Source organism: Setaria viridis, chromosome 9 (genome assembly GCF_005286985.2).
Source record: "Setaria viridis chromosome 9, Setaria_viridis_v4.0, whole genome shotgun sequence".
Taxonomy (NCBI): Eukaryota; Viridiplantae; Streptophyta; class Magnoliopsida; order Poales; family Poaceae; genus Setaria; species Setaria viridis.
This window is the reverse complement of record NC_048271.2, coordinates 1,636,243-1,661,451: the sequence shown is the minus strand read 5'-3', so window position 1 is coordinate 1,661,451 and position 25,209 is coordinate 1,636,243. Positions and strand designations below refer to the sequence as shown.

Here is a 25,209-nt window from a genome sequence, read left to right as displayed (position 1 = left end):
CATCCCTCCCCTCTAAATCCTCTAATGCAGCCTCCAATTCCCCAAATCTGGAACCCTGATCTTGCCGGACATGAAGCAGGGATGTCATATGTGCATGTAGCTGAAATCGGAAAAGAAATTATTGAAGGGAATACTCAAGTCACATATAGATTTCCCATTCCTTTTTGTTTTGTTTTAGATGCTGGAAATTCAGCTCCGCAAAATGTCAGTGAGGATATATATGTGTGTTGCATATTCATATGGAGCACTGCACCACATTGCTTTTGCCGTGTAGTGTCTCACTTTAAGATACCTTTGAATTTGCAAAACTCCAATTCATATATGACGTAAAAATTTTTGATCTAAAATTTGCAAATCATTCTTTAGGTTTTTGCTGAATTTGACACAAGTAGAGGTGTCATTCTCACAGTGGAAAACGACGACATGCATTCCAAAAGTCAAATTCGCATTCCCTGTCACATACCCAGCTAATGGCCCCTTCAGCTCGAGACTTCTGTGTGGTTTGCATTCGCATGCATTCAGTTGGGAGTTTGGAGCTAGTACTGTACTAACCAGAGGCATAACGTAGCCAAGGAAACTGCAAATTGCCGGCCAAGTTGTGGATCGACTTGCCTAGCTTACGCGGCAGCTGAACAACATCATATCGATTGCAGACGAACGGCCAGGCAATGCAAAAGCATGCACCACACTCGCAAGCAGTGACCGCCGTCTCTGTCCATCACACCGCACCTTCTAGGCTGGCAACAAGCACCGTGGTTATCTGATCTTGATCAACAACATGGTGGTAAATTGGTAAATAGCATACGTACCCAGAGGTCGACATCAGCTTAATTAGACGTCTAGACCTCAAGTCATCAGTCCCTACTTCTGCCGTCTGTATTTGCATGCAGATTCAGCGGATACATGTACAACATTCAGAGAGGGACCCAAGAACAGGTAGCTGTCACTACTTAAATACTGTACTGCGTTTGCTGTGATAGAAGACGACGACTGACTGACTCTGCAGCTTGGGACGATGCACACCGTGTGGTCATTGCTGGATATCTCCAGCCAGGTCCATCCCATGTTATTAGCATTCCACAGGCCGGATGTATGGCCGCCGTACTCCGGGACCGGCCGGCCTTGTTGACGACGAGGTCGAGCGAGGTCCGGGCCGGCGTTCGTTGGCGTTGGGCAGGCAGAGGCACTCGATGATGGATGCGTTCAGGTCGGCACCACCCCACGTGTTGGCTCGATGGTCAATCACTCGAATGTCTGAGTTGCTCGCTCGAGAGATGCCAGGATCTCAAGTCATTCTCTGGGCCAGAGCTATGTGCGGGGGGTCTGCCTATGTTATTTCGCTGGGGAACCGAGCGACCAGGTATGAACGACAGAGAATAGCTGGGTGAACGGTCGATGCCGTTCACATCGATCGGATTTGGCTGTGTTTGTGACAAACGGGAGTGATGGCTGATGCCTTGCTCGTGTCGTGTGGGACTGAGGAGGATGCAACGGCACACTGCATTACAGGTACAGAGTTTTAAATGTGGGGATTTTGGGTTGCATGAACCGGTTTGCTTGTTCTATGATGCGTAGGTCAATGTTGCGGTCAACGAAGGGAGGATATAAGGAAAAAAAAGATTATTATTTGTGATTTTGATGGTTGAGTGGTAACATGATCTTTAGTTCTTATCACTTACAAGATGAGTTATCTCAAAAATATATAAATCTAAAATGATGAATATGTAGAAAAACATTTCGGAGATTATAGTATCTCATATGGTCACTTACAAAAAAGATTACACATACAAAACTTCAACGATTACTCACTTGCAGAAAAAAAATTACACGTACAAAACCTCAACGATTAGGTTAATTAGGTGTTAGGACTTATGAAAGCAAAACCACTCTTTGATCATCCTAAAACTGTCTGACAACCTATGTTCACTTCTTTAGACAAGATTATTACAACACCTAATCTTGTAACTGTTTGCTTTCCAATTTGAACCATCCTAAGCACATCACAGCGATTTTGTAGCAATTTAGTGGTAAGAGAAATTTGAATTTAGTTACAAGAGAATTTTGTAATTTATTGACGAGAGCTGATGGCAGAGCCAGAACTCCGCCGGAGATCAGGTGCTGGTGTTCGGCGCTGGAGTGCGACCAAGGCGCGGCGTGACGGTCGCCACCTCGATCGTCGTCGGGAACATGTTGAGGAACTCATCGAACGTCTCGTAGTACCCGAAGGTCCTGCCGCTGCTGCCTAGATCTTCCGGCGGCGTCTCCGGCACCGGCGCGGCGCCTTCCAGTACCTGCACCACCTGCCTCATGCTCGGCCGGCACCGGGGATCAGGGTGCGAGCATAGCAACCCGAGCTTGAGCACCAGCTCGAGGTCGTCCTCGTCGCACTTGCCGATCCTCGGGTCCCTGGCGTCTCTGATCCTCCCGGTCTTCCAGCACTCGAGGACGTTGTCGACGAGCCCCGCCGGGTCCGCATTGTTGTTGCTGAGTGACTCCACGGGCCTCCGGCCGCAGGCCACCTCGAGCAGGAAGGCGCCGAACGCGAACACGTCGGCGCTCGGGGTGGCCTTGCCGGTCTTGATCATCTCCGGCGCGAGGTACCCGAGCGTCCCGATGACGTGCGTCGTCTGCGAATCGCTGCCGTGGTCGTAGAGCCGCGCCAGGCCGAAGTCGCTGAGCTTGCCGTTCATGTCGGTGTCGAGGAGGACGTTGCTGGCCTTGATGTCGCGGTGCACCACCACCTGCTCCCACTCCTCGTGCAGGTACAGCAACCCGGCGGCAACGTCGCGGATGATCTTGGCGCGCCGCTCCCAGCTCAGCGCCGGCCTGTTTTCAGCGTCGAATAGGTGCTTGTCGAGGCTGCCGTTGACCATGTAGTCGTAGACGAGTATGAGCTCTCCCCGTCGCCGGCAGTAGCCGAGGAGCTGGACCAGGTTGCGGTGGCGCAGCCGGCTCATGCTCGCGATCTCCGAGACGAACTCGCGCAAGCCCTGCCGCGAGTCATGGGCCACCTTCTTGACGGCGACCTCCGTGCCCGACCGCCGGAGCACGCCATGGTACACGCGGCCGAAGCCGCCGGCGCCGATGACGTCGCGGAAGCCTCTGGTCGCCGCGTGCAGGTCTTTGTAGCTGATCCGGTGAGGTCCGTACTCCAACTCCCAATCTTCCTCCACCTCGGTGAACCGCCGGCGCCAGACGACGAACAGCGTGACGCCCGCTGACACCACGAGGAGCGCCACGACGGCAAGCAGGATCAGCGCCAGGACCAGTTGCGGATGCATGGTCTTCTTGGGCCTAGACGACGGGACCCGCGGGAGCTTTGACAGGTCGAGGTCCGGCGCGCGGCCGCCGCCGAGGCGAAAGCTCCAGCCGAGAACGTAGTGCGAGCTCGAGGCAGCGCCGTTCGCGGCCGAGAACCCGACGTACGTGCCGTCGGCCACCACCGACGAGAGGTTGACGGCGCAAGACACAAGCGGGACGGCCGGCCTGGGCACGCCGGCCGGTGACACGGTCACCTCGAGGCGCGTGCTCGCGCCGTCGTACTCGATCCACACCTGCAGGGGGTCCCCGCAGACCAAGCTGACGTTGAGCTTGACGGTGCCGGCGTCGGCGACGTAGCCCGCTGGCTTCGAGCAATTGGACTTTAGGCTGTTGACGTCGACGCCGACGTGGTTGTCGTTGATGTCGGCGAACTCCTCGTCCATCGCCGTGTCGAGCTCGACAGCGACGACCTCGCTCTGCCCATTCCCGAGGTGGTTCGACGTGTTAAAAAGCCCGAGGTTCTTCCCCGCCACGGCTCCCGACACGGTCGCCGACGGCGCCAGCGCGAAAGCGAGCCCGTGGCCGTGCGCGTCCGGGTAGCGCGGCAGGATGGCGACCACGAACGTGGTGGAGAAGGAGACCGGCGCGCCCGTGGAGGCGTCCTTGAACCGCAGCGGTGCGGGGTGGAAGCCGTGCCCGAACGCCTCGTTGGTCTCGTTGGTGAGCCGAAGGAGGCCGGAGGAGGTGACCACGGCCGCGCCGCTGGCCGTCAAGTTCGCACCCGCGAAGCCGGCGAGAACGAACTCGGTGGCGGCGCCGGCTGCGGCCGGTGATCCGCTTCGAGCCAGAAGAGCGAGCAGGACGGGCACCACCGCGGCAAGAACAGACGCCATGGTGGAGCTGGAACAAGACACGTTGATCTCTCAGCGATCGGCCGGCGTGCTCGGCTTATAGCTTCCGGCCGCAACAATCCCAGCGCGTCGTCAAAGTCATCGGGGCTATGGCTACACCGGCACGAGCGCCTGGGTTTGTCGTGCACGGCAGCACGGGAGGGACGTGGAAGTGGACGGCATCAGAGGGAACGGCGCTGGCTGGCTGCTCGCTTCATAGGATCGGAGAGGTAGGAACGACAGGTCTTGACGCTGCATTTGTGGGTTTATTGGACACTATACTGCGACTGGTGCAAGTAGTGGCATGGTACTTGAGGTTTTTACCTGTCTACTTCTCACTCATAGTGATTCTAATGCTGAAAACACACGATTTTTAGGTGATCAAACATTGACGTCGTTTCCTTCTTCCATTGCTCCCATCTGTTTGCCTAACGTCCTTTTTTTCACTAGCACGTATTTCATTAAGAGAAAATTACCTAACATCCCTGATCGGCTCACCCTCCCCTCTCCTCTACGGCTGTACGGTTGCCCATACTTGTCGGTGCTCCAACCACAATAGTAGGTTATGCTTCGGCAAGCCGCAACATTCTGCTCATCGTCGTCTCCCATCACCCTTGTAATACCATTATACTTAGCTACCTTCTTCATGCCGCTGCTTCACTACATTCCGCCCTAATGTCAATGCACCGTTGATTCCACTGCCAAGATTGCCTTCTTCCCTTGCATCTGTTTTCGGAGAATGGTAAAACCCAAGTTCTAACATTGAAAACCCACTAATCCTAACCCTAAGGTCCTGGATGTAGGTGCATGTGTCATCGCCAAACAAGACTAAACTAGTTGGGACACGGATCCTCTCGAACACACAAAAAGGTACGGAATTTGTGTGTTATATATCCACTTCCAAAACATGTTGTTGCCATTAACACTACCATTTCCTATAGATAACCGAAAATTAATTTGTACTCCTACATATGGATTACTTGCACAATGTTACTAGGTGGCTGAATGGAAAATAAAAGTACATATGGACTACTTTTCTACCACATTGTGGTTGCCCGTGTAGTGCACCAACAACATTCTTCTCATAATCATCTCCTATCGTCCATGTCATATCCTGTGTGTCCTTAGATTTAGTTAGAAAGATTGCTACCAAGCGTATTATCCCAAAAAAGAAAAAACAACAATGAGGACAGGCCCGCCGAACGTCCTGAGTTTTTGGCTGGAAAGCTAGCTATGTGAAAATTGACTTTTTGATTGCTGATCTTTTGCTATTGACTTTTGTAATAAATTTTTATCTTCTCAACACACCAAAAGTTAGGAAAAGCTCCTCTCAGTTAGCTTTCCAGCTTTCAGTTCATTTCCTCAGAAGCTAGCTTTCCAAAAGCAATTTCAACAGCTGGACTGTTTGTTTCAGCTTTCCAAAGTAGACCCGAGAAGCTAAGCTGAAACAGGCCCTTAATTTAGTTCAAAAAGAAATGCATGATGTCAGCGTGTGAAGTTGCTCCTAGCCACCAAAAGCGATCTCAAAGTTCAGTTCTTTGAAGCCCTAACACCTAGGTGACATGCATATAGATGGGCCTTCGCAGATGGAGCACAGGATTACGGTGCTCAAGTGATGTATGCGTTCAAGAAAGATGGTCAGAAGAAGACTATCATGGGGAAGATGCTCAAAGTGGGCACTAGGCATCTAGATCGAAGCACGTGAGGCCCATGGGCAGCAGCAACTGTGAACAGCTGATTGAACAGGCGTGACGGACGGTGTGTTCGCGGGTCGCAGGCGTACTCCGGGACCGAGGACTGCAATGCATATATGGATGATATTTGATCGTAGGTTCAATCAATTTACTTGTACCATATAGTTCATAATTATTTATAGAATAATGTATTGAGTGGGATGACTTCATCCTAGATAGGTCGGTACAATTCACCCAACCAAATAAAAAAATTATTATTATTTTAAACTATTCCATATACGAACCAAATAATACAAGCAACCAAACACACGTCTTGACAACGAAGTAAGGGAGAGGGGAGTGTCTGTCCCTCGTTCGTTGGGCAGGTTGGCAGTCTCACTCTCAGTCACTCGGCGAGCCAGGTTCAACCGGCAGCTGCCGACGCATTCAAGTCAGCACGACGGGTTAATTACCTTGTTGATTAACACTACTATTTTTTCTCAAATCACATGCAGACACTCACGTACATGTATGCAGACTCACCATTACGAATACACGCACGCAACCTTACTCCTATAAGCACCTTCGAAAAATTAAGGCACCACTATCGTCTCGCTGTCAACAGGCATGCCGTCTACCACTGAAAGAATAGCGACGGTTAAATTCCAAAATAAATTTAGAAAAATGGGAGCACCAGCGTCACTGATAGTCAGATTTCACCGTTAGAAATCTTCGCTTGATTAGCACTAGTGCTGAATGGCAGAATTCTGTCCGTATTCCCGGTCAGGTGCGCGGCGCTTGATTCCTTGCTTGTCTTTCTAAAAGGAGTATTTTTTGGATTCCAAAGTCCCTATAGAACCACTAATTAACCCAACGCCTGGTTGGGATCATTGTGAGTTTGTGACCTCTTCTATTAATTCCCGGCTGGCACGATGCACGATCCCGTTCCCCCCACCAGGACGCCATATGGGCCAGATACATCAGGCAACTCACCTCGTCACCAATCGAAATAAAATTAGGACACCATCGTCCCAGCAAAGAATTGAACTTGCTTGCTTAGTCAATGCTAGCTGAATACTACTCCTTCTGTTCCAAATTGTAGATCATTTTTAGGTTAGTATGTGTTTAGGTACATAATACACTACTAGAAAAATGACCTCTCATCCTAAGGCTTAGTACCGGTCACTTTTTAGCCCGATACTAATGTTTAGTACCGAACCTAATGGATAGTCCCCGAGGAGCCTTCCGTGACCCCCTTTCAGTACCAGGTGGGGGCTCCACCCGGTACTGAAGTGTTTTCCGTCCGCGCGCCAAGCACTGGCCCCCTTAGTGGTCGTCCTTATCCTCAGCTCCCTCCGCTCCACCTCCCTCATCCTCATATCCTCTCTCCATCCGCTCCCTCTCCCTCTCCAGGCTACCAGCCCCCTCCCTCCCTCCCCGGCCTCCCCTCTCCTCCCCCTCCACTCACCCTTCACCTCGTGCCTGAGGTGAGGAGTGGCGGTGGGGCGAGGCACGGTGGCGGCGGCCATCGGGGCGGCGGGGAGTGGCCGGTTGAGCGGCTTCGGGTGGAGGGGCAGGCGGCGGGGGAGGGGGATTTTTGTTTTTTTAATTTTTTTAATACCCTTTAGTACCGGTTATTTCAACCGGTACTAAACGATCCCCCTCTACCCCTCTAGTACCGAATTGCCAGTACCGATTGCGAAACCGATACTAGAGGAGGGTTCTCAACCGATACTAGAGCTGTTTTTCCTAGTAGTGATAATATCTATGAATTAAAAAAATCAAAACGACGTGAAGGGAGTAATAAGCAAGCCATCCTTAATCGTCAGTCATACTAAGAGTGTTGTCACACTCGCACCGTCCGTCGCATTGCTGTTTGATGAAAAGGACGAGTAGTCTTGACGCGCGACGGGTGGATTGGAACGGTAGCTGCTAGCCTGGTAACACGAGTTTGCTTGACAAGTCATAGTGCTTTTTATCACCTGTGCAACTGTGGTGCATGGCACTGGGTGTTTGCTTTTGGAATCTAGACTAGGATTAATTGTTTGGTGGTGGAGCATGGCTGGTAAGATTAGAAAGCCGTGGAGCCTGCACGTGGAGCGCGTGTGCGCGCGCAAGAGGGAGGGTCGTCCCGGCACGGCGGAGCCCGAGACTTTTGTTGGTGTGCAAGTCCACGTCACGTCACGAGGGAACGTGCACGTCGTGTAGCACCGAAAGAATAGCGCTGGGACCTGGGAGACTTTGGCAACTGGACCATGGCCAGGCTGCAACAGCCAGGGCATGACCATGGCCTCCGGCCGCCACGCCCAGACTAGACGAGGTCGCCGGGATCCCCCGCTTGTCGTGGTCTGGGCGGGAGGTTCACATCGTCGTCGGTCTCGCTCCCACTTCATACTCGGCGACTGACTCGTCGGTCGGGTTGCTGCTGCTGCCGCCACCACGATGGAGGCAATCAAGTCGGCACGACGTGTTCCCTCCCTCCTTGTTGATCATGTACTACTCGCACTTCTGAATCGCAACCGAACTGGATGAAGAATCTCCCTTTCTCGCAGTCCTGCCTGGAACAATATATAACTTTATAGTTAGTGTTTGCATTCTTACGTGTTTGATAAGCAAGAACCTAACTGCTCAGCTTAGTCAGCTATATGGAGACGCATGAAAGCTCAGCTCAGTGACCACACACGATGACACGACAGGACATGTCATTTTTCATGTGTTTTCATATTTCCGTTGCGTACCTCAATATCTTGAAAATTCTACGAAAAATAGCACACTGGATACCGGATCAATTTCCTAATGCATTTTGTTATAAAAAAATCTGAATACGGAGTAGTTGCCGTGGTGTGCTTATTCCTGAATCAAGAGTATATAATGCACGATTCCAAACCCCACCAGGACGCGCAATATGGGCCAGATGCGTTAGGATAAGTAGTAATCAAATGCTGGATAAGCAAGTATTAAATGTGTCGGTCAGATTTACATTTCTGTTCATGAGCTCCTTGATTGTGATGTCTGTTTGGTTCGGTGACACTCCAGTCCTGATGCTAAACAAAGTCTAGTTGCAGATGCATCCATCTGTGAGCAGTAGTGACAGTAATGCTGGCTTTTCTCCATCGCCAAACTACTTCCCAAGACATCCGCCGTTCCCCCATCGGCATTCCTTTTTTTTCGGGAAATAAAACAGAGAAAAATAGCTTACCTAAACAGGTAAGCATCAGTGAGCAAGTACAAACAAATTTCTGCAGCATAGTTTCACACCAGCAGACAGTAGGGGTAAAATAGTTCCAGAAAACAAAAACTAAACAGTGGGGGTAACTGGGGACGTCCTCATTGCGGCAGCTCACCAGCACATACAGCATAGTCACAAGAACACGACGATTAGTCGATTACTTACTGCTGCTATGGGATGAGATGCAATGGACAATTGGGACGTGGTTATGACTTGGTAGCTACAAATGCATATCCAGAAATATTAATTACAAGAAGGAAAAACTTTACATCTAGACGTGAACTGCGCTACTAAGTCTGAGACTGACGCACTCTGATCCTACGAGTGAGCATCCATGTTGTAAACGGCATTAATCTTTCTGGCCAACAACCGGGGTTTGTGGAGCCTTGACCACGCCATTTTACTTCAGGATCTTAGATTCAATCTCCTCCAAGCTCAGTCCTTTTGTCTCGGGAACATTGAGGATCACAAACACAAGGGAGAGCACTGCTATGGCCCCAAACAGGAAAAATATATTCTCTGGCCCAAGGAATTCCTGTGGTGAAAAGAGAAATATAAATTGTTGGCAGAACTGCACGTATTGTTTGTTCCCGTATTTGTGCAAAATGAAAAAGGCTATATCAGTATTCGAATAGATAGCCAAAATACACTAGTCCGGTAACCCCAGCGTTGGAGATCAGTTGGCAGAGGGTGGAGTTTTGAAATACACACACAAAAATAAACACTAGTCTGGAGTTTGGACCTGATAAGATGCTGAATTTGGACCATAGAACAGGGAACAGCAGTTTTTCTATGACAAGGATAAAAATGAGTATTTATTGAGAAAGGATTCATTGGTCGCAACTACTAGGTATTGACACGTTTAGTTGTTCATGTAATTTGGGGACTCCACTTGCAGAAACTAAACATCATGAAATTGCACGTCAGGAGCCAGGAGGTAGCAATATGAGAACTTGAGAAGCAATACCTGCAAGGGTGAAAACGCGAATGTCACCAACGCATTTGAGCCGAAATTTGTTAGTACCGCAAGGCTGATCCCACGCCCTCTTGTTCGCAGTGGAAATATCTCAGACACCATTAGCCAACTAATTGGACCAAATGAGACCTGAAACACATGGATGTATAAGCTTTTTGTGGATTCCTGAAAAAAATATTGCTGTGCTTGTCAGGCTCCCCGTGCAGAATAACGCACCAACCTGGTAAGCACCAACATAAAGAAGTAAAGCGCCAACAGCAACAAAGGGGGAGTTGTTCAGGATCTTGTAGTAAGCTGCAAGAAGGAAGAGTGACAGAGCCTGCATTTACAGGTTACAGATAACATAAGGCAATTTAGTTAGAACATAGGAATGCAAACCTGACAGAACATGCACAAAGTTACTACGTTTACCAATTATCTTATTCTAATGTAGAGTTGTAGTCTAATACATTACCTAAAATATTAGTATTGTCAGTGTTCATGTTTAGTGGAATTGCCAAACTGAATTCAAGTGTGTGTATGGGGCTTTCCATGTAATATGTAGAACTTAATCAAATAACAGGAAGGAACAAATACTCACAATTCCACCAACACCTCCTATCAATAATGGGCGCCTTCCAAGATCATCAACTTTCAGTACCGCAACACCTGTCATTAGCAACTGCGAAGAATAGAATTGTTACACAAACTCAAAACTAATAGAAAGCATAAGATCCTTACATTTTTACCTACACAGAATGATTCAGAAACAGCTAATATACAAGTATTGAAGTAGATCTTCTGCATTACCTTGAACAACCCAATCAAAATTGCCACTCTGGCAGCATCTGATGCAGCTGAGAACCCAGCAGTCTACATAAGGCATACTTTAGAGATGGAGACGTTGAGTTGTATGAATTCAAGAAATGTATAGGGCAGATAACAGTATCCTACTTCTACATTTTCTATATAAAAACTATACCACCAAACAATTCCAAGCAAAATATTGGTACCTGAAGTATCGAAGCTGCATAATATAGAACACTTGGCTGGCCTGTTATCTGTCAAGTAAGAGTTTAGCTTTATAACAAAAATCCAGCATGTCTACGCTACCACTCAAAAAGAAGTAGCATTCATCCGTATTTTGAAAATAGATAAAAAAAGGGCATAAAATTAAAAAAATAAAAGATAAGAGCATGGCCAGAACTTTAACTTGAATAACCTGCTAATACATGGGTTAAAGAGAACAAAATACCTGCTGAAACAGAACAAGACCTCCTCCAATGGTGAAGGCCTTCAAGCTAGCTCCTTCAAATACCTCCCAAATATTCCCTTCACCTTCCTGTCCTGCATAGGCTGCCTTAATAGAGACAATGGTATCTTCAACATCATCTGCTAAAACCTTTTCACTTGTTGAGCGGCCCCTCAACGTTCTAAGGGCTTGAATTGCCTTCTTTTTATTATCCTCCATAGACCCCTTTCCTTGAACTGCCCTGAGAAGTAACCATTTTGGTGAAGGTGGTAAAGTCCACATACCAATAGCCATGATAGCTGCAAGCGGAGCGCCAAAACCAAACATGTACCGCCATCCTCCTACATTGTCAATTTCAAGACTTCCTACAAGATATCCGAACTGCGCAAGATATTTAATGGTCAGCAGGCATGAAATGGGTATATTAAAGTATAATATACAGAAGACTAGATAATTACCAGTATTCCTAACACAATAAACAGCTCCTTCAAAGATATCAATGTTCCACGTATTTGCGGAGGAGAAGTCTCTGCAATATAAAGTGGGGCACCATGCATTGCCTGGCACATAGCACCATAATGGTTCAGTGGCATAACACCAAATGTTTTAGGACAGCATTGGTCTATAAACTCTCCCAAACCCCTAGCTAAATATTCATATGCTCCTTTGCAACTGTAATTCTCTTCAATTGCTACGAATCCCATTTTAAGAAAGCATGGAACCATGGAAATTTTGATGCTTATGGATGTTGAAAGTTGGTGTCAAAAAGGCTAGGGTAAAGTGCTACACGCAATGTAACCACCCCAGAAATTAAAGAAGAAAATTATATTAAATATCTTAGCAATACAACCAGCTTGATTTTGCGGTGTACCAGTGAATATGTTCTACCCCATCATAGGAATCAGAATAATCAAGTGCAGGAATGTTTTATATCTACTTATTCCATAATTAGTTATATCAGAACATGACCATCAAGCTACAGTGACATCAATTAGTTTTGCTACTTCACACTTCAGTAAATGATTAGCATATCAGAAAACTATAATGAGGCATCATGACATTATAAGTTTATAACAATTTTGTCAGGTTACTCAGCTTGAGTGAATGTACTTATCATCCCCAGAAAATCACTTTTATACGCATTCGTAAATTAGATTTTTTTTAATAACAGTAACCTGGGATCATCTTAGGGAGGAAGAAGATTTGTGCCTGCAGGTACTCACCAAACCAATACCAATCCCATAAAGGATACGGCCTATGATTAGACCTACAAAATTAGGGGCAAATCCAGTGACCAAAGCACCAAGAATATATAATGCAGCTGCGGTGACCAACTCTATTCTCCTTCCTGTATCAAGATGGTAGAAGTTATTCACCCCCTTATCAAACAAGTATGGTAAGGACAATTAAATTGGTTTAGCTTTTCAGTTCACCTAGAAAATCTGCAATGCGGTATGCGAGAATAGAGCCACCAAGAGCTCCATAAAGTGAACCACTTGCCTGAATAAAAGGAAAAGGAAACTCATTTGGATCTTGATAATTGATATGAAAAGGGAGATACAAAAGCTTAGGAATCACAGAAATTTGGATTACCACAAGGCCTAGTTGCACAGATGACAGGTTGAACCAAGTGGTGCCACTGAGATCAGCAGACTGAAGAAGAATACACCCAGTGGCAGTGAGACTGTATGTCAGCTAGAGGAAATTCCAGAAAAAACCAAAACGGGGACTAACTTGTACAGAGATTGTTGCTCCAGAGGTTGCGCCAATGTCATAGCCGAAAAGGAGACCGCCCAATGCAGGGAACAAGAACCTAGGTTCCGAACAGTGATCTATCAGTACTGCAAGGCTGCAATCTGGATAGGCTTCCTGATTACCCCATTTTATTTGTTTATTCTCGAAACTCTACACCAAGAAGCATTGCTATGGCAAGCATCAGTCTGTACAGAAATATTAAACAGATCCTAGATTACTCTGCATCATCATACATTCTATGACTGCTCCATGTTGAAGCATCACAGTTTAAACTGTCTATGCAGTGAAGGATCACAGTTTAATCGGTTGCTTCAATCAGAACGTGTGCAAGGTCGAATCAGACCATAAATGCATCCTTTCTGATTTCAACACCTACCCCGCACTCCAGATAATCTCCAAATGCTAAAATTCGAGAGGTGGCTGACAGATAGCTTACGGGAGTATGACGGGTGCCCACGAGAAGGCCGCGTCCCCCTCCGCGGCGGCGCCACGCCCGGCATCGCCCTCGCCCTGCGCATGGGTCCGCACCTGCACATCGACCTCCATGTCGTCAGACCTTCACCGCCAACCAGACCCCGCCTTCCTCCCCAGAATAGCAGGGGGCGCGCAACGGCTATGTTTAGCCGCCGATTGGGGGTTAAGTCGAGCGGCATACGCGGAGCCTGGGGTGTCCCCCGACGGAGGGGCGGAGGAGCGGCTCCGCGGCTCCCGTCACGCGGAGGGCGTCCATCGCCGGCGCGCGGCGGCCGAAGGCCAGGGGGCGGCGGCGGCGGGTGCCGTAGGAGAGTACGCGGTGGCAGGTGCGGGTTGGCGCTGCGATGGCGCGAATGGCGGTGGTGGATGCGAAGAGTGACGAGGGGAGAAGGCCATGGGTCGCCATGGCTGGGTCAGCTTGGCCGCGTGGCTTTGCACGTGCTAATAAAATAACGCAACTTTATTTCTTTCAACCATTCAGATCAAACCATACAACTAGAAACTGCTAATATTTTTTTAATACGAGTAAAATACTCCCTCTACCACAAATTGCAGCAACGCCCCTGTTTCTAGAGACAGCCCAGAGGGCTAAGGACAACATTTTGATTTGTTAGAATTGGTGGGGGCCGCGCGAACGCGTACCCCCTCTACCACAAATTATGACGTCCACTCTCCCACTTGGGGAGATGGTAAGCCAGCGCACCCGCCAAGTGCAATGCGGGCCACTGACCTAGGCCACGGGCCTTCTTGATCGCCCGTCGACCCCGTCCAGGTAAGTATGGAGCAACGGGGCACGGGGCGCTCATCTTATAGCGGGAGCTTGCGGCGCGTCCGCATTCAGCAGCCGAGGTGGTACTAAAGAACTCGCAGACAGAACCGAACGATTCTCCGCTCTGCCGCCGAGAACTCCTGGGCCTCTTTGGGCCTTTTCTTGTTTTGGGCCATTGCTTCTATGAGAACCGCTCGGATAACAGGCCCAACAAGCCTGTTCTCTGGTTTGTGCTTGTTGATACTTAGAGCAACTACAGGAGCTCCTTCAAAATTACCCCAGAATCTTATTTTGGAGAAAAACAAAAAAAAATTACCTCCAACAACCCTGCATCCTCCACGTAAAAATGCATGGACGCTAAAAGCACCTCCATCGCCCCGCATACTGGTTCTTCCACAATCACCTCGAATCGTTTTTCTCGGATCGCTCTAGTACTGTTTCGTAGTCTCCTTTACCGTCATGATCCTCACCCGCACCCGCTTCCGGCGCGTCCTCGTGGCGTTTTTCACCTCCGCGACCGGGAGATGAGCCACGACCACGCTCGGCGCCCAGGGCATGTCTCGATGCCTCAACACCGCGTCCCCTGGGATCCATGTCGACACGTGCTTCTACTGGCTGAGCCGGCGGTGCGGTCACGCCACAGTGCTCTGTGAGCCGCCCATCGCGGAGGGGTCCGTGGAGCGCATGGTGCGGTCCCTCAGGTCCACTAGCGGGCGGCTCCGGCAATGTGGCTTCAACATCCGTGACAAGCAGCCCAATTGCTCTCTGCCGCATGACGGCGTCAAGGGAGTGCACGTGTGTGGGTGATGGACACCGTCGGGGGAGTGGCGGTGCGTGCTCGAGGTAGTGGTGGAGGACATAACGGTGTGGTACTTCAAAAGTTGTTGCGGCCACGAGACGCCACTGGACTTCGCCGGCGCGCGGGTTCGATCCGGTCCTTCGTAGTCTCCATCAATTCCTCCGCCTCCCTTCCATCGACGGCGCAGTGGCGTTCACTCCAAGACGCTGCGGTGGCGCCTCCAGGTAGTATAAGAGCTCTGAAACGCTCGCGGTTGCTGCCCAATGGACGCACTGCCCAACGGATGCTCTTCCAGTGGAAGAGCGTCTCCGATCCGCCGCCGCCTCCTCGTGCGCCTACGAGCCTACCGGCGGCGCGGTGCACGACGACAGCGAGCGCGCGCTCGGTGCCAACACGCTCGTGACGTACGCCCAGGTGAAGGTGGCGGCGGGAATGCGGGCAAGCGCTGCGACATCTGGCTGTTCGACTACACCGCCGGGGGCGACGAGCTCATGCGGGTGCTACCGTGCCCGCACTTCTTCCACGCGGGGTGCGGCATCGATGGGTGGGACCGGGCGGGTGGTACGTGCCCGGTCTACTGCTGCTGAGACCGGAGTGCGCCCCGATGTTGCTGCGGGTAGGGCCACGATTGGCCCGCCGTACTGGGCGAATTAGCTGTGGCTTCCACGGCGGCGCGTCGATGACGACGAGGGGGTCGGGGGAGTGGAGGGAGAAGGTGGCGACGGAGAGGAGCACGGTGAAGAGGAGCAGAAGCAGCAGCGAGCGGAGGCCGCCGCCGACGCGGCACGGCCGGAGCATGGGCGGCGCATTTTGAAGCTACTTGGTGCTGACGTGGTCAGTTTTGAAGTATTGGGAAGTTTATTATTGTGGGATGACATGATTTTAAGAGAATAAATTTTTAGTAGAGTCCCCAATAGATAGTTTTGGAGGAGATTTTTTTTAGACTCTTGGAGTTGCTCAATCTAAACTTTATTAGAGCTCTGCAATTTCCTAAAAAAAATAGAGCTATGTACTAATCTAAACTTTATTGGAGCTCTGCAATTTCCTAAAAAAATAGAGCTCCGTACTAATCTAAACTTTGTTAGAGCTCTGCAATTTCCTCAAAAAAAATTAGAGCTGTGCACTAGTGAATCCTTCTCCTGACTTCAAAAAGAGAACGTTTGTTGATTTTCGTGCTACTCTGGAAAAAAGAAAACTCCACCAGAGCTGTGCACTAGTGAATCCTTCTCCTGACTTCAAAAGAGAACGTTTGTTGATTTTCGTGCTACTCTGGAAAAAAGAAAATTCCACCAGTTTGTTGATTTTTCATGAATTTGTAGTGTCCAATGCTACCACGTTGCAAGTAGCAGCATAGTTTTCTCGACCAAGAACACGTATGCAGATACACCGCAGCTAGTTTCTTCCTTGGATGACATATTCCCTGCCTTTATCCCCACCTCGGCTCCAAATTCTTTATTTTTTTTGAAAGAAACTAGGCTCCAAATTCAGACGCTGCATGTTTGCCGCATATCCTCGCGGAAAATGCGCATCTGCGAGTGCGAGTGCGAGTGCGGGGTAGGAGTCTCCACTTGCAGTGCCTGTTGTCATCGGATCAGTGAGAACACCCCTGTCGTTTTGGAGGGTGAATCTGACCCTGGAACTCGTCCTCGGCCTCGCGTCGCGCCGGAGACCGGATTAGCGTCCAGGTCCATCATCCTGCATCCCTGACAGAGAGGCACTGAGGCAGCATCTGTGTTCCCAAAAATGTCCAGACGAAAAATCGGCCAAGCTCGTGTGGCGTGGACCTCAATTATCCGAGGCAGGGTCGGCGTGACCAAGCTAAAAAACCAGCAAGGAAAGCAATTTTTTTTTCCAAATTCCGGTGATTCACCGTGCTTATCTCCTCGCAAGTCGCAACCAAGAACAGTCAACCAAGCAGTAGTAGCCGGCAAAGAGCAGTGTCAAGACAAAAGACAAAAAAACAAAAGGAGAAAAAAAATCCCAAGATTGGTTTGGTTGGTTGCTCATCAGACGAACAGATTCCTCGTCTCTCTCTCTCTCTACACACAAAAATCTATAATCCACAGCAATCAGTCGTTCGCTCAGCCGGCCGGTCAGTGGGCGGCGGCGGCGGTGCAGCGGCGGTCGCAGAAGTTGGGGACGCGGTCCATGCACTGGTACACCGGCGGATCGGCGCTGAGGCTGGACTTGATGCAGTCCTGGCAGGCAGGGTGGCACCCGCGGGGCACCGCGTCCAGGCACTGGCACAGCGGCGGGATCGACTTGGTGCACCCGCCGCAGTTGTCGCAGCACGGCCATGCCCGCGCCGCCGCCTTCCCCCGGCTCGCTAGCTCTCCTCCTCCTCCTCCTCCCCCTCCATGCCCTGAAACCAGAGACAGATTCCAAACCGAGTAAACCAAACTGATGCATACTTGTAACAAGAAAAATCAAACGAATCTCGAACTCTTTGATTGTTATTTGGAAACTAGAAAATTAAATAGGTCAAGCAATTCTTGGATTCCGATGTCAAGAAAAGAAGCGACTTTTGGGCAAGAACAAAGAGAAGATCCGGTACCTTTGCTCTGAACATGGGAGTGGTGGTGGTGCCTGTTGCTGGATTGCGCGAGCACTGCGAGCAAGGCGAATGTGAGGAAGAACACTTGGGTTCTCATGTCTGCTTCTCCTTGCAAGAATTGGTCTTGTTAGAAACGGGTGTCTTTCCTCTCCTCTTCCGTTTGTGCTTTGGTTGGACTGGAGTTGCTGCTTATCTATCTGTACGCGGCTAATAGAAGCCTTCTTTATAGAAGGCGAAGGAAACCCGGGGACCCCTCCGCGGGGACAAGGCACCAAGCCCGTGTGCCGTGTCTGCTCGCCCACTGGTAAGCGAGCAAGTGGCAATAGACAAACAGGCAACTTGAAGAACAACCCCTCTACTGTGATGAAATTAGAGTGCGAAATTATAAAGGACTATAGAAAAAATTTTGCGATAAAAAAGAAAAAGGGCTTATTTGATGCACTCCATTTGTTGGGAGTCTAGGATGATGGTTTCATATTTCGAGTCGTGTTGTTTTCACCCGGTGCTTATCACCACCGGTCCTTTTGTCTTTTTTTATTTTTCGAGTGATGATGGATCACTACACTCTTCCTAATCTGGCTAACCAAGTTGTCGCTTTCCCTTCTAATGTTGCCATGAATTGTCTACTATTGATGTAGCGGCGGAGCTTGAATTCACTTTTAGAGGGGATGGCTAAATACGCTTAGAGAGAAGATGGGTGGCCATATATAAACTAAAATATCGTCATTTGTTAAGAAGTACTCCTAGCAATTCTAAATTGCAAGGGAGGCATAGCCCACCTTGACCACAACAATGTTCCGCCCACATGTGATGGTTCTAATGCTGCTAGTTTCAATCTACTGTATTAGATATCTCCTAAGCTCAAAGGATACCAAATCTTAACACCTAACCTATTAGAATGATGAGTAGGAGATGTAGAGAAGCCGAACATCGTCTCGTTATAGTGTACAGGATCTATAGGAGTGTAAAGATAGCTTTGCACTCGATAGCTTTTTCGTTAATAAAAAGCTGCACAAATGGTTTGCACTAGGGTAAGTAAAATACGGGCTCATTTTCGATTTGTAGATAACATAGGTGCCCCCATGAGGAAATAATACACTTGATAGCACGAGGGGGTATATGCCAAAAGACCGAAGATACAAACTGATAAGTCCCGAGAGTCACATGCGGAAATGAGTCACCAGAGATAAGATCGAGGGAAGAAAGCGCCACTTTCATGGGCTCACTTTCATCGTGCAACAACAAACCCTGCCCGGATCTTCTGTGCCACTGGAGCACAGCCTTGAGCCTGCCTTGCTGCTTAGTCGGAGCAGCGTGTGTGTGATCGTGGCCACAGAAGATCGAAGGACGTGGCCGCGCTCCGGCGAGACGGCCACGGCTCCTTCCTCCACTGCTCGCCGCGACGCAGAACTCACACAGGTTTGCTTTACCTTTTCCCAGAGTTAAATACTGCAGGATAATTACTTTAAATAATTTTGACTGTGCTCATCATCTTGGTTCAGGTCAAGATCTGACTGTGCTCATCATCTTGGTTCAGGCCAAGTCAAAATTATTTAAAGTAATCATGCGCACAGCCAGATCTTGGTTTTGTTTCACGATCTTGGTTTTGTTTCTTCTGTTTGCTTAACCATGCGCACAGCCAGATGGTTAAGAATCTCCGGATCTGATAAGAATCTTTTCATTTTCTTACTTGACCCGTCGACCGCAGCCAATGCCAGCCACCTCGGCTTTTGCCGAGGAACAAAGTGGTAGTGCTAGTGCTAGTGCTAGTGGTCTCTCTGTCTTGGTGGCGCATGTAATTGGTTAAGCCTCCTTTTGGTTGGACTTTTGAGGGCTGCTTTTGTTTTCCAAAAGTTAAAATCCAATTAAAGGGTCGAAAAGGTTCAGCTATTTCCGTCCAAAAACTGGCAGTTTTTAGTTAGTTCATTTCTGGCAGTAGTTAGGGAGGTGCTTCCTTGGATTTTTGATTTTCTCAAGTTGGAAGAAATTATCCACTGCCACTCGTTACATGCATACTATTTCGTTTCTTTCCCCTCTCTCCTGATGTTTTTCTTTAGCCACGAGCTCCTCTCTCCTTCCGCGGGCTACCAGTGGTGGTGGCGGGGTCCGACGCGGCGGCCGACCGACCACGCCGACAACAGCCCTCTCCGCCTCCCTCTCTCCTCCTTTAGCGAGCAGCTAGTGGCGGCATGGCGCGAGCTCCCAGCAGGGGCGACACCTGCTCCCCCGCGAGCAGCCGCACGAGCTCCTTTGGTACTGGCAACAGGAGGAGGAGGAAGAAGGGGCTGACGAGCGGGATCCGCTTGTCAATGAGAGAGGGAGAGGGTTGAGTGGGGTGGACTATTAATGACATGTAGGGTTCGCTTGTAAGTGTTTCCAAAAACTACAACGGTTCCACCAAACGACTTTTCCACAGCCCATAGCTCACAGCTACTTTTTTACAGCTCACAGCTCCCACCTACTTTTACAAAAACCACAGCACAACCAAACGCGCTATTTGAAAATATAACTAGTACTCGATTTGCTAGCGTCGTTTAGATCGATCTCCGTCCAACTCCTTTTTTCAGCCCGGTCCAACTGAGCCAATCAATTTGTTTTCAGCCCAACTCAACCAAACACAACGTGGCGACCAACAACCCGGTAACTAAATAATTTCGGGCCGAGCGTTTCAGCCCAACTTCTCCCCATCTATCGTCATATTGGAACGTCGCCCCTAACCTTCGCGATTCCGCCGTCGCCGGAGTCGGAGACGAGTTCCCCGGCCCGCCGCGCCCGTTTGCCATTCCATTTCTTTTTGGCATTTCCTCGTCACGAATTAACCGAGCTCACGCACATGGTAAATCGCCGCTACAACGAACCAAACCGCACTTGTACAAGTACATTCCACGACACGCGAGTTCACGAACGATCCATCCCAGCTAATTAAATCCTTGTGACACTGAGACGACATGTACCCTAGCTAGAGTGACACACACGATAACTGATGACATAGTACACATTATCATACACATCTTATAAATCGAATTACCAGCCGCTAATGATCTCCAGCTAGCTATCGATCGATCAGCTAGGCGGCGGCGGCGCACTCGATGTCGCCGGACTTGTCGACGCCGACCTTGCCGGCCCCGCTGACGGTCTTGTACGAGTACTTGGTGGAGACCAACGCGTAGAACACCAGGTTGGCAGCGCCGATGCATGCCAGTAGCCAGTAGAAGAGGTCGAGCCTGCTACGGTTGAGGTCCTTGGCGAACCAGCTGGCGTGGCCGCCGCGGGAGCTCGCCCTGTCCGCCGCCGTGATCACCAGGCTGCTCAGGAAGCTCCCGGCGCCGATCACGCTCAGGTACAGCCCGATGCCCAGGCTGCGCATGTTGTCGGGGACCTGGTCGTAGAAGTACTCCTGGAGCCCCACCAGCGCGAACCCGTCGCCTACACCGATCAGCACGAACTGCGGCAGCAGCCAGAACACCGACATGGACGCCGGCGAGGGGGACAGCAGGCGCCGACGCTCGACCACGGCCGCCACGGCGAGCGCCACCACGGCGAGCACCATGCCGATGCCCACGCGCCGCAGGATGCTGATCCCGCGCTCGCCGCCCGTGGCGCGCCGCAGGAACGGCACCAGCACCTTGTCGTAGACCGCGACGGTGGCGATCATGCTGATGGCGGACAGCGCGAAGATGGACGCCGGCGGGAGAACGAAGTGCGGGCCCATGCGCCGGTCCATCATGCTGCCCTGCTTGATGAAGAAGGTGGACACCTGCGCCGCCGCCATGCCGAAGGGCAGCGTCGCCACCCAGATGGGCACCATGGCAAGCACCAGCTTCGTCTCCTCCACCTGCGTCACCGTCGCGAGCCGCCACGGCCCGGCCGCGTCCTCGCCGCCGTCGTGCTCCACTATGGCCGCCTTGTCCAGGAACCTGCACGTACGTCACGTACCACATGCGTCACACTCAACATTTCATCGTAAATGTAATGCTGGGTTTCTGTGTTCCCTTTTGCTTTTCAAAGATTTGCTCCGGATTTGTTCATCCGAAAGAAGCAGAATTGGATAAACTCGTATCGCAATCACTGGTCACTAGCGACGGTTGCAACAATTGTAGCCAGCAATTGCACCTCACGATCGACCACTTTAATGGCCGGCGAAAGGAAAGGAAAGCAACGCCAGTTCTTACCGGAGCTGGTGGGTGTGGCAAAGCAGCCTCTTCTTGATATTCTGCGGCTTGACCTCGTACAGCTCGCCGGCGTCGGCCGGCAGCGCGAGGCGCCTCTTCCTGACGGCGGCGACGACGACCTGGAGCAGCGGCGTCAGCGGGCTGCCCTCCGGCACCCTGTAGCGGTAGAACCTCCAGCCGGCGAGGAAGACGACGAGCGAGGCGGCCATGACGGCGGCGAGCACGACGCTGGCGGCGCCCCAGCCGATGCGGTCCTGCGCGTAGACGATGACGGTGACGCCGAGCAGGACGCCGGAGCAGAGCGCGCAGTTCCACCAGTTGAAGAAGGACATCTTCTGGACCCGCTCCGCCGCGTGGCTCTCGTCGAACTGGTCGGCGCCGAAGCTCTCTAGCGCCGGCTTGTGCCCGCCGGTGCCGACGGACACCAGGTATATCCCGACGAAGAAGAGCGTCTCGTGGAGCCGCAGCGAGTGGTTGGGCGTCAGCCTCGGCGACAGCTGCGCCGTGGCCAGGACCATCAGGCCCTGGAACGACGACAAGAAAACACGCGTCAACGGACGGAGCTGAGAGATTCAATGCATGCATGCGAGAAGAATTCAAAGGGACATCAGCAGCTCACCAGGAGGTAGACGACGGTGGAGCAGACGACGGTGGAGAACCTGCCGAGGTATCCGTCGGCGAGGAAGCCGCCGAGCAAGGGCATGAGCGTGGTGACGCTGGTCCAGTAGTTGACGTTCTTGGCAGCGACCTTCATCTCCTCCTGCAGCACCTTGGTGAGGTAGAGCATCAGGCTCGTCGCGATCCCGAAATAGCTGAGCCTCTCGCTGAACTCGATCACTGCATGCCAATCGACCAAAGGAGGAAGACGAAATCAGTGATCACCTATTTTGGGAGAGGAAAAGCTAGGAACGAATTAATCGACCCGAAGAACACGCCGACGACAGAAAAACAGCTGGTCGGTGCATGGAGCTCGATGATCTCTGGACAGTGGGTACTCACTGATGATGAACATGGCGGCCTTCCACGAGCCGGTGGCGTCACGGGAGGGCGGCCTCCCGCGGTGATCGACGGAGGAGTCGTGTACCCATTCCCGGCGGTCCTCCATGGAACCAACCCTCAAGCTTTTCTCCATGAAGTCAATCTCGATTCCTATATTTGCCAGTCGTCAAGAGAGAAAGAGAGGAGAGGGTTGTTTTGTTTGATCTATCTATGATCTATCTAGTTCTTGGTTTGGTGGTCTGAGAGGCCGAGAAGGGAGGAGGGCCTTTATATAAGCGCCCCCCCCTGTGGGGCCCACATGGCAGCACGGGAGCGGCCGGGGGAATAGGAAAGCGGCCGGAATTGCGGCACCGGGTGGTCGCTGTTGAGGAGATGGACGACGATGGGCACGAATCGAATCGAGCAAAGGCAAGGCCACGCAGGCGAATCCATGGAGGGAATTTGTTAATCTGGCAATTGTTCAGTAAAGAGGCAGCACTAATGGGGGAGATCGAGATCGCTGGCTGGCTCAGAACCAAAAGCGGCGGGTCTGGTACCACGTCGTATCAGCGAAAATTAACAAGTCAGAGCAAAAGGGTTGCGAAGATTACAGTAGATCTACTCATAAAAAGGAACTTATTTTGAAATCTATACATGACACTACGAGGCTAAGTGCGTAGTATTCAACAATATCTCTCGATTTCTTTGGCAAGTTCTTATGTTCCTCACGGAGTCCACTAGATGTGCTGCCATGACCTGAACTATACTATGTATAGCGTCCCTCGCAGGCAGATGAACGAGACTATTATGTGTAACGCCTGCATTGCATTCAAGGCCAGCTACAAACCGTAGCAGACCACCGGTTGTCAGCTACAATTGTTTGCCGGTTCAGTTCGTGTCCAGAAGTCAGAGGTCCAAATGCCAGCCATCAGCAATGATGCAATCCGGATGGCTGGATCCTGCAGCCCGCGCCGCGGTGGTGCGCTTGGATCTCTTGCCACTGTGATCATGGAAGCAAGCAAACTGAGCTGTTTATACGCGCAGGCAGGTATCCAGCTGTTTGTTTCCAGCGTCTCGGGTGTCCGAGGACAAAGGTTTTAATGGGGCTTGTCTGGCCGAGCAAACAGCTTGAACTACGCAAATGAGTGTGGTTGCCTGAATCTGGTGTTCTCCTCGTTTGAAATTACAAGGTGCGTGTATTTCCATCTTGGATGCAGTAAAGAAACAATTGAATATGACTGCACAGCACATCATTGTCGCCGTTTCAAAGACTTACTATATTTAATGTGTAATATTCAAAAAAAAATTTGTAATATTTGTATGAGTGAATTTTGCAAAAATTTAAAACTTTTTGTTCGAATTGTGTGCTCATTTGAAAAACTAGATAATTTCTCTCTCATCCCTAAATCCCATTTAAAAATTTGTGTGGCTTGATTTGGATCTTTTGGATTTTATTTGGAGTTCATGTTCAAGTGTTGTTTGAATTTTGAATTCAATTCAAAATTCAAACTAAAATCTAAATCTAACTCTAAATCTAAAACTAAATAAAAACTAACCTAAACTAACCCAGCCCACTGGACCGGCCCGCTAAGCTGAGCCGGTCTGGCCCACTAACCTACCTCTCCTCTCAACCACGCGCCGCCCCGCAGCTCGCCCGCATCGTGCTTGCTCGGCCTAGCTCGCCCGCACCGCTCTGCGCTGCCCAGCAGGCCGCCACCACCCAAGTCGCTTGCTCGGCCCAGCTCACGCTCGCGCAAGCGTTCTGCGCGCTCGCCCGTGCCTTCTCTCGCTGACCAACCGGCCCCACCTGTCGGTGTGCCCTGTGCGCCTTTCTTCCACCTCCCGCCCGTACGAGTCACGCGCCCGGTACGTGCACGCTCACGGGCGGGCAAGGGCGTCGCGCTGGCGCACACCCCCGACCGGAGGCGCCTCCGTGTCCCCTTCTAGAGGCTTCCGCAGAGGGGAATTCCCCTCCGTGCCCCCGGAGCGCCCGCCGCCCGCGCCTTAATCCTAGCCGCAGAGTTGCCGGATTGGTGCCACGCCATCATCAGGCGCGGACACCGAGGATGGATGGCGGAGCACAATTGTGCCCTTGTACCGCCTCTTCGCCGCTATAAAAGGAGCCGCGCCCCTCCCTCCAGCCTCACTATCCCTAGCCGCCCAGGGTTCTCCCCTTGCGCCGCCATCGCCGAGAGAGAAAGTGAGAGGAGGGTCGCGGGGAAGAAGAGAAGAAGGAGATGAAGGAGAAGAAGGAGATGAAGGAGAAGGAGGAGAAGAGGAAGAGAAGAAGAGCAAGAGGAGGAGTCTGCCCGCGGGAGCCGCCACGCCGCCGCCGAAGGAAGCTGCCGCCGACGCTATTCCTCTTCACCCGCCTTGCCGTGAGCCTCGCATCCCTCCTCCTTTCCCCTTGCTGTTAGTTGTGTCGTAGCCTTAGCGTAGCCGTAGATG

The 25,209-nt window shown here is 50.8% G+C and overlaps 4 protein-coding genes and 1 non-coding gene across 5 annotated transcripts; all 5 read right to left on the bottom strand.

Annotated features, from left to right (window-relative positions):
- Positions 1-1,723: 1,723 nt before the first annotated feature.
- On the bottom strand, positions 1,724-4,408 carry LOC117837329 (L-type lectin-domain containing receptor kinase SIT2). Its single transcript, XM_034716936.2, has one exon. The coding sequence runs from the start codon at positions 4,152-4,154 to the stop codon at positions 2,112-2,114; it is 2,043 nt and encodes a 680-aa protein (XP_034572827.1). The 5' UTR covers positions 4,155-4,408; the 3' UTR covers positions 1,724-2,111.
- A 4,722-nt stretch (positions 4,409-9,130) lies between these two features.
- Positions 9,131-14,278, bottom strand: LOC117839854 (D-xylose-proton symporter-like 3, chloroplastic). The gene is made up of 14 exons (XM_034720284.2): positions 13,671-14,278; positions 13,452-13,543; positions 12,995-13,073; positions 12,854-12,913; positions 12,694-12,760; positions 12,484-12,608; positions 11,719-11,820; positions 11,264-11,641; positions 11,022-11,069; positions 10,819-10,881; positions 10,610-10,690; positions 10,250-10,348; positions 10,021-10,158; positions 9,131-9,588 (listed from the first exon to the last, which is right to left on the bottom strand). The coding sequence occupies exons 1-14, from the start codon at positions 13,893-13,895 to the stop codon at positions 9,454-9,456; spliced, it is 1,692 nt and encodes a 563-aa protein (XP_034576175.1). The 5' UTR covers positions 13,896-14,278; the 3' UTR covers positions 9,131-9,453.
- Positions 14,109-14,269, bottom strand: LOC117841126 (U1 spliceosomal RNA). Its single transcript, XR_004637158.1, has one exon. It is a non-coding gene; the product is annotated as a U1 spliceosomal RNA (small nuclear RNA).
- Positions 14,279-16,891: 2,613 nt separating the features above from the next.
- Positions 16,892-17,872, bottom strand: LOC117841076 (uncharacterized). The gene is made up of 2 exons (XM_034721646.2): positions 17,612-17,872; positions 16,892-17,419 (listed from the first exon to the last, which is right to left on the bottom strand). Exons 1-2 carry the CDS (start codon positions 17,706-17,708, stop codon positions 17,151-17,153), a joined length of 366 nt encoding a protein of 121 aa, XP_034577537.1. The 5' UTR covers positions 17,709-17,872; the 3' UTR covers positions 16,892-17,150.
- Positions 17,873-20,508: 2,636 nt separating this feature from the next.
- LOC117840336 (protein NRT1/ PTR FAMILY 5.7) lies at positions 20,509-23,039 on the bottom strand. Its single transcript, XM_034720839.2, has 4 exons — positions 22,783-23,039; positions 22,403-22,620; positions 21,784-22,307; positions 20,509-21,528 (listed from the first exon to the last, which is right to left on the bottom strand). Exons 1-4 carry the CDS (start codon positions 22,913-22,915, stop codon positions 20,679-20,681), a joined length of 1,725 nt encoding a protein of 574 aa, XP_034576730.1. The 5' UTR covers positions 22,916-23,039; the 3' UTR covers positions 20,509-20,678.
- Between the last annotated feature and the right edge of the window lie 2,170 nt (positions 23,040-25,209).